Raw genomic sequence first — 9,691 nt, 5'->3', positions numbered from 1 at the left:
AAATAGATATACTTCTAGGAAGAAACAAACAACGTAATTCTAAAATAAGAAACTGAAGGTTATCGTCTGTCTTCAATTTTTAATCTCGCTACATTTTATTTATATTTTTAAGACGCATCTTTTTAATCTCTTTAACCTAGCTGTCAGTTTCCACTTCAATTATTATCTTTTACTTGCAATGTGAGTAATGTAATGTTGTAGAAAAAAATAAAGTTTTATTAAAAAAAATACAGTTATTCATCTAAATATGTAAAATATTATGTAGATTTTTAATAATGATTTTTAATTGGGTTTTAAATAGTTTGGATTAATGTTGTTGAAGATTTATACAAAGTTTATGTTAATGTAGTGGTAAATTAAATAAGGCCAATATAAATCTATTTAGATCTATTTACAGATTCCCTTCACAATTTTAAATGCAATTGTTCGCTCGTTTTGACTGTATGATGTTAATAAAAATTAAAATAGCCTAAACGTGCTATGAAACCACATAAATTATAATTCCAACTATTCTAAGGGTAATAATATATTTAAATAAAGGAAAAATAATTAAGTAGTATATTTTGTAATAAAGTAATTAAATATCCGTATTTTTAAGGGTTCATTGCAAATATCATAAAATCATTACTTCAATGTTTCAAAAACAAATAATATGATTCTAAAAGGAGCTTAGCATTATTTCTTTTGAAGTTTTATTTTGATCTTTACATTAATTTAACTACAGCTTATTTAGTATAGAGATTGACAAAAAGTTTATTGAAACTTGTATATTCTTAATTTACCTTACCTTACCTCCTTGGCCACTCAAACCTAAGAAGGTTTTTGGCCTCGCCAACAAGTTGCCTCGACTGCTGCCTATCTGCCGCCATGTCAAGAGATGCCCCCACTCTAGGTGTAGGTCTTTCTGGACTTGGTCTCTCCATCTCAACTTCGGTCTTCCTAGCGGGCGAGTGCCTCGTAATTGTCCATTGGCGATCTTCTTGAGCATACTTTCTCTTCCCTTCTTTCTACATGGCCTGCCCATCTCAGTCGTCTACTCTTCACTATGGCTACAATGTCCGGTTCTTTGTACAGTTCTCGGAGCTCTCGGTTTTTCTTATTCGCCACATACCTTCTTCATTTATAGGTCCGAAAATCTTCCTCAAAATTTTGTAAAAAAAATGATAAGTTTGTTTTCATGATTTTTAGTTATGTCCAGGTTTCTGAACCATATAAAAGGACTGGTTGAATTAAAGTTTTATAGATTCTTAATTTTCTGTTTTTGGATAGTATTTTTGAACTAAATATTTTTGATACGCCCCAGAAACATTTGGTTGCTGCAATCAGTCTCTTTTCTATTTCTGTTCCTCTTTCGTTATTCCAGTAAACGGAGACTCCAAGGTATTTAAATTCGTTTACCCTTTAAAAATTATGGTTATTGACCCTAAAAGGTTCAGCTCCTTCAATTTGGGTTATTCCGACTTTCAGATATTTCGACTTCTCTTCACTTATTTTAAGTCCAATCTTATTTGCTTCCCTTATAATAATCTCAGTAAGCTTACCTAGGTCCTCTTTTGATTCTGCAACTAATGCAACATCATCCGCAAAAGCAAGTGTGTTTACTATAGATCCGAGGTTTATTCCAGCTTCGATATGTTTAGTGCTTTTTAAGCGTTCTTCTATTGCAATATTGAAAATAATTGGTGAAAGTCCATCCCCTCGTCTAACCCCTGAATGGGTTTGGAAGGTTTCTGAGTATTCATTTTCTATCTTAACTTTACTTTTGGAACCCTCAACACACATATTTGTCAAATTAATCAGTTTGTCGGGAATTCAAATTTTCTGCATTGTTTCCCAGAGTTTGGATCTTTTTATGGTATCATAAGCTTTTAAAAATGTTCTTAATTTGCATTTAAAAATACAATAAACCGTGCAATATTGTATTTTTAAATGTCTACAATATCTCTTTAATTAACAGAATTATATGTTTTTTTTTATTTACACACGATGGTTTTATGAAAACAGAGCAATTCAATGTTTTTTTTTAGAATACAATAATAATGTTAGGGAATTTGTAATTAGTGTTGTCCCCAAATTATCGTTAAAAAGTTATTATAGCAGGCTTACCGATTTCAAAACTACTACTCTATTTAAACAAGTGACACATGGTTAGTAAATGCTAATTTGGGTATGAGGATTAGAGAGACCCAGACACTGATGCAGTTCTAAATACTGTACATGTAAATTTGCCGACGTAAACAAATACGGATTAGGTGTTAAATTACGTACTTCACAAAACTCCCTTATTAAAATAATAAAACACAATTACAAAATAATATAACTCATTTTATTGTGTTTATTTTACTGAGCTGGTTGTATAACTGAGCCTGTTGGTTATGTACCAGAATCAAAGACGACAGTTGTTGTTTGACTCGGTTGTCTGTTTGAATTCAGGTTTGCACCAATGTGTTTTACTAACTAAGCTTTTAATTTGATACCAAGCTCTACCTGATCTGAGTTCTCGTGGGCTCTTAAGGGATAATAGCCTAAAAGAGTGGACATTTATGGCTATTAATGATAAACCAAGTCTCATTACTTTATCTGTAGAAGTAAGAAATATAAAACACGGTCCCGGGACTTTTCAATCACACTTTATTAGTTCTGACAATCATAAAAGACGCGATACAAAACTCGAGTTCATCCAATAATAGTTTATACCATGGAAGCTTTGCGACAGTAAAATTGTTGGTTTAGAAAAGCGCACGTAGAGGCTAACCTCACGTGAATGTCAATCCTTTTACGTTAAATTTGATAGAGACATCTTAAGTGCATTAAAAGCGAAAGGTATTATATTTTTCACTCACATTACATTTTAAAGGATTTTAGACCGATAAGATTAAATGAATTGCTTAGTTTAAAAGTTAACTCTAATATTGAAATACATTATTTGGATAAGTTTATAATGTAGCTTAATTTTAATATAGATTACTTCTGAGAATATGAGATAGGAAACCCCTATGAACACCTAACATTCATACGGGTCCTAAAAGTTCCATGAACTGCACGAAGTAGTTGAGTAGGTTTAAACCGAATAGTTTTTAAACATATTGTTAAATTTAGACTTATCTTTGACTTTATCTTTATTTAGACTTATTTTGCAGCTTAGTTTTCATATCGAATATTTTCGGAAAACATGAAACAGGAAAACCCTTTAATTGTGTAATACTCATCCAGGTCTTTAGGTCTATGAACCAATAGTTTGTTGGATCCAATTACTTTTAAACATTTTGTAAAATTCATACTTTTCTTTGCAGCCCAATTATTCATTAAGTACGTTGAAGCGGAATATATCTGAAACATTTAATTTTTTCACACTAAAATCCTACTATTATAAGTGCTACGTGCAGAAATAAGAAACCTTTCATTGTTACTTAGTAGCAACTTTTTATAATAATATTGTTATTCGTATATTATACTGTATATTACTTACTTATGTTAGGCCTACTTACTTTTAAATAAAAACAACTGTTTGAATGCTCCGACTATGTGTATGTATACTCTGAGAATTATATTTATATAAAAAAACTATTTTTTACAGTTTTATGAGTGTAAGAACTATTGGGAATTGAGAGACATGAAGTAAACCTTTATCGCCATCTTGAGACATATTCTACGGCAATACGTGACTCATTTATTCACTACGTGAGTTTTTGCTCACTATAATGTCAGTTTAACTGGCGCAAGGTTGCCGGACGTGTACTTACAACTTTAAAGTACTGCAGAAATGTTCATTTAATAGTGAGTGACGTTTAACGTATAAAAGGCAATAGAAAAAGTCCTTAAATTTATGATATTCAATGGGTTTAGTGAAAATAGACTTGTTTTAACGGATTAGGGGTTCAGCTTGAATTGTATTTAATATTTCAATAATTGTATTAATAGTTGACAAAACTTTGTAAATAGATAACGGTTATGTATTTATTAAAACAAATTACGGTTCTTACGTATTATACGGAGGCCACTAATTTTACAGCGCGCTGCGGCGGTTGGGTTAAGTTGGGTTATCATAAATATGTTTGTAGAACTTTCCTAGTTTCGTTATGAATCGAACTATACGAGATGAGTCATAAAAACTTATGATAACCCAACCTAACCTAACCGCCGCAGCGCGCTGTAAAATAAGTAGCCTCCGTATAATACGTAAGTACCCAAATTACATTATGGATGTCATACTCTGGCTAGGTTTAGCCTAGTGGTGTTTAATTTTATTTCTTTATTATTTATACAGATTTTCTACAATTCAAGATCATTGACCAAATGAACATGCTACACAACGTTTGAAATAACTATTACTAAATTAACCATTAATAGGTAGTTGTTAGAATTGATTCTTAATGATAAAAAAATCAACACATACAGCTAAATGACTAACCTAGCCGAAAAAATACCAAGAAACCATTAAATTTTCTTCGTGAAAGAATGATGTTGAATCTTTTATTTTTGGGTTGTTGGTTTTTTTCCATACAATTGATCAGCACCCCGAGGGGTATGTTTTTTGTTAAGGTATTTATTTTAATATATCATCCTATGTTTATATAAATTGAGGAACTCTTTTTTATGTTAGTTTTTTACCTTTACAACTCAAGCATCATTCAGGCTTCCATTGAACTGTAAAACAAAGAAATTAGTTCTAAATTAAAGGTAATCAAGTGTTGACTTAGGAAAAACCCCGAAATAGTTATTAACAACACAGTTTAAAAGTATTTTCCAAGAATTTATATTACCTCCTTCATATTATCCTTTATTTACTATTCAAACCAGCAACATAACTAGAAAATAAATTAAAGTAATAATTTATTTACAATAAATCCTTGTTCTAAATAGACATAATAATAAAAAACCCCAAAAAAACAGGATTTATATAAGAAGTTCATAAAAACGTCAATGGTTTAATGTTGTTTAGTGAATTTAAATTTTTTTAGTAAAATTAAAGTATCGTATATTAGTCAATACTTATTGAATCCATCTCTATGTGGAACCTTTTTAACCGACTTCCCCACTACCAACAAAAGGAGGAGGTTCTCAATTTGTTTGTGGCGATGTTTTTTTTTTTTTTCTATGTATGTTCACCAATTTCTCTGTGATTCTTTTACCGATCAGTGTGGTTCCACCACCAAAATAACCAGGAGAGTTTCTATTTGGTACCTTATATATTATGTTTAAGTATAATATTTGTTTCGGTGAAAAATTCTGAAAACCTTAAATATTCAACATTTATTTTGTTTACATTTGTGCGGATTGTTTACATTTGTGCAGAGAAGGCAATAAATAGTAATAACATTCCTACAGCTGTTAGTTGAAACCATTTAAATGAAACTACAGACAATTTTTCATAAAACAGTTGCTTCATATTGATCAATAAATTATTTCTTGCTATGGAGCCTAAATGAATTACATTGAGAAAAATGCATTTTGTTTTGGTTACTATAAAAAATGTATTTTAACGTTTGACCTGATTTGTGTATACAGTAATTCTGTTTTTAGTATTGAATATTCTGACTTACAAAAACATATATGTTTCAGTGAATAGCTGTATGATATTGGCAAATAAAGGTGTATTGTGAAAACCAAAGCATTCGTAAAACAGGTCTAAATATAAATTAAATGCAATTATTCCTTACACGACCTAAGAAGTGTGACAGTGCATAATCGTCAATCAATTGTCTTAAAAGTGTTGAATATTTTAATTACTAAACATGCATTTGCAGATGTGGAATGTTTATTGATATTCTCTACCCAGTTACTATATCATATCAATACTATTATGCCTGCTTCGGAAAGTCCTAGAGGAAGATGATTTGCAATTTCGACTAGGCTATATCTTGATCAAACAAAACCACCTACATGGCTTGCACCACTTTTAGCTGAACCAATCTTTCATATACATATATCATTTGCGGATGTGGAATGTTTATTAATATTCTCTACCCAGTTACTATAACATATCAATACTATTATGCCTGCTTCGGAAAGTCCTAGAGGAAGATGAATTGTAATTTCGACTAGGCTATATCTTGAGCAAACAAAACCCCCTACACGACTTACACCACTTTTAGCTGAACCAATCTTTCATATAATATTTTCCAAAGGTACTATACGTGTTAACGACCAATTTTCCACTTTTGAGAGATTTTTTAGTGCTGGTAGCTGAGGAATAACTTTCATATTGTTCCAAAAGGCTTGAGACGTTACTGTATTTCTTTTTATAATGTATAAGTACACCAATTGCAGGAAACAGGAAATTGCAACCAGGAATTGCAACCAGGAAATTGCAGGAATTGCAGGATTGATGTCTGACATTTCAATGTATCTAGAAAAGACAATTAGTTTTTCACTAGGCCTAATGTAATGGACAATGTAATTAAATCAACATGCAAATTAAAAAAATAATTAAGATATTTAATGCTTTAACAAACTAACATTTTTTTATACATCAGAACAATCCAACTCTGGTAAATATTGATTTCTCCATGACTACAAGAATCAATAAAAATCATCCAAAGATAAACAAATAAAAATGTTCACAATATCAAACAGCTGATGACTAATTTATATCACAAGCACACGCCCCCGTGGTGTCAACACCAGCACGACGAACATCAGCAATATGGTGTGGCATACCATCAACCTCTACGCTGGTTTGTGAGAGCTGCCGTGAGACCACACCAGGCTTCCATCTCGTAGTACATAAGGAATTTTTAGGCTTGACAAACACAGGTTCATCAGGTGAAAACTCAGTTCTTAGTTGCTCGTCACAATTTACAGGTTCGCCCTTACACCTCCACCTGTAGCAGAACAATCTAGAGCTTGGTGTCGACTCTTCATTCAAATCTTCTTTTGGTGTTAGATTATACCAATATACAATTTCTTGAACACTTCTTCTGGTTCTTGTTGCCATTCTCTTTATCGTTCTATGGTTTCGTTCAACGATTCCATTGCCGGACGGACGGTTCACACACCTAAAACGACGGATAACCCCCCATTCCTCACACAGTTGTTCAATTTGTTCACATCTGAATGTTGCACTATTGTCCATTAATAGTTCTTGGGGTGGACCTCGTTCTGAAAACAGTTCAAGTAAGATTTTTACTACCTGTTCTTTAGTCTCACTTGGGATCCGTCGCCAAATGCAAAACCGACTTGGACCACAATCTATAATTGTAAGAAATTTATATGACCCATAATGAGTCACATCAATCGCAAGCCTGTGCCAATTCTTGTCGCAATCCAAGTGCCCCGGCTTCCATTTGATGGGGGATGGATCAACAGATAAACATTCTTTGCATGATTTGACTACGCAGTCAACGTCCTGTTTACTAAACTCAACGGCTGGGTAACAACGCCTAACTGTGAAAAGAGTTCGATTAACACCAAAGTGATGCAGACCATGGATTCTTTTGACCAACTTTTGTTTATCCTCATCCTCTTCTTCACCCATCATTGCAATACTGGTCTTTTCCTCCTCTTCTTCACCCATCATTGCAATACTGGTCTTTTCCTCCTCTCTTGCCAACCACTTTTTAGGAACTCTCGTCAGGCGATCTGCTTTGTTAAATTGCGATTTAACCAGATCCATCCTCACCTTAAGGCCACATTCTGATATGAGGTCTTTTAACAAACCCAACCGTCTTCTTACAAGAGCTTCACCCATCCCATGTGTTTTAATACGTCGGTCTCCTGTTAATATGGATGTTACCCAAGCATAAACGGTGGCCGAATCTGTGACCAAGTATAACTCCTTCAAATTCCATTTCAAAGCTAAGTTCACTCCTTTCAACAAAGCCTCTAACTCAGCTAAGTTAATATGCGCCGAATCATCTTCTTTCCTTAGCCAAGACGCGTCCTCAACTATTTCACCATCAATTTCAATGCAAATACCGATCGCCAAGCTGCTAGCATCACACCACACAGTTCCTTTGTCACTAGATGACACTGCCCATTTTCCAAACACAGGATCCTTTTCTTTTACGCTTTCCATTATATCTCCTAACATTATCTTGATTCGGTTGCCCACCACATCGTCCCATTTCAAATCTGTCAATTGCCTCTTAAGAAAACTGCATGCTGGTCGAAGCCAACCAGCCACCGGGAAATGTCCGATTAACTGCCCACACAAGGAGTACACATCCCTCTTGGTCTCAATTTTATCCAAAGCTTTTATCTTGTTGTCTCTGGTCCACATCAACTTGCCATCTCTTTTTGAGACGTTAAGCCCCAAAACCCTACTTCCATCAAGTGGCTCCACTGGTTTCGCTGACAGCCCATATTTTTCCAACAACTTCTTTACTACATCACCGCCAACAATGTTCTCATTCACCACTATGTCGTCAACATAAGAGTCCGTAGCACTTCGGACTATTGGGTCCATTGACAGAACTTTATTAACAATTTTGCTCATTATCTTCGGTGCGACATTTAGACCAAACCCGAGTCGTGTTAGACAATAATTCTTATCCTTAAATCGGACCACTTGGAATTTCCATAAATGAGGAGCAATATGGATTTGGAGATATGCCTTACGAAGGTCGATAGTGCTCACATGTTCTCCTAGCTTTCTCCACATCCTTAGCTTTTCCCCACAAACCTCACTTTCTGCTGTATGGCTTGAAACATACTGATTTAATTCCCTGTAATCCATTACAGGTCGCACTTTGTCCTTGTTATGTTGCACGACCGCCATTAAAGGAATTAAGCCATCAAACTCCCCGTCATAAGGCTGGAGCCAACCGTCTCTTATCCAATCATGCACTTCAGCGTCAAACGCCTCCCTTGCCTCTTTTGAAATTGAGTATGAAGGTACTTGGTTATTTATCTTAGGTGTTTTACCGCCATCTTTCCAATTCCATTCAACGGTCCATTTTCCATCAACAAATTTCGCATTAAAGTCACAATCATTAATAGCGATCTCATCGTTGCCATTCTCCGAGGTTTCCTTCACGCACAACTCCTTCTTGGCCTCAGCCATCGCTCCGATATCAACGTCCCTGAACGTAATAGTGCCATCTCCATCAATAGTGACACCTCCCATTGCAGTCACTGCATCCATCCCTAGAAGCATCTGATACCTTGGCAATACACTGGCAACCAAGCAACTCAGTTTGAGCGGAACACCTCTTATCAAAACTTGTAACATACATGTCATGTTACACTCAACTGATTCTCCATTCATCATTATAATCCTTTGACTTACTGGCTTCAGTTCTACTCCATATTTCACTAAACTAGGTGACACAATGCTCCTTGAACAACCTGAGTCCAGCAAGGCACAGCATTTAAAACCCGACACACTTATTGTTAATGTAGGGAGTTGCGCTGAAGAAATTGGGCCACCCGCGCAACATAAGGCAGCCCCATTCACTCGTTTTTTGGAATTTGTGAACATTTTGAGGCATAATGTCCTACCTCCCCACACCGGTAACAGGTTACTTTTGACTCACGATTTAGATGGGGACACGAACGTGCTACGTGGCCTTCCCTCTCACAAACAAAGCATTTTTTAGACCACTGTTTACCAACTTTGAAAACTTTGGCATTAGCCTGTGCAACCGCCCCAAAGTTTGACTCACTGCCCAACAGATTCCTAGCTCTTGTCATTACATCCGACAACTCCATGCTTTGAAGAGAACACGCAGCTTTCAACTGGGTTTGAGTA

The 9,691-nt window shown here is 34.8% G+C and overlaps 1 protein-coding gene across 1 annotated transcript; it reads right to left on the bottom strand.

Moving 5' to 3' along the window:
- Window positions 1-6,583: 6,583 nt before the first annotated feature.
- On the bottom strand, window positions 6,584-9,085 carry LOC128994185 (uncharacterized). Its single transcript, XM_054418556.1, has one exon. The coding sequence runs from the start codon at window positions 9,083-9,085 to the stop codon at window positions 6,584-6,586; it is 2,502 nt and encodes an 833-aa protein (XP_054274531.1).
- Between the last annotated feature and the right edge of the window lie 606 nt (window positions 9,086-9,691).

The sequence above is a fragment of the Macrosteles quadrilineatus genome, unplaced genomic scaffold, assembly GCF_028750875.1.
Source record: "Macrosteles quadrilineatus isolate MER2022 unplaced genomic scaffold, UCM_ALF_1.0 Scaffold_5__1_contigs__length_97177068, whole genome shotgun sequence".
NCBI lineage: Eukaryota > Metazoa > Arthropoda > Insecta > Hemiptera > Cicadellidae > Macrosteles > Macrosteles quadrilineatus.
This window is presented reverse-complemented; position numbering and strand designations above follow the sequence as displayed.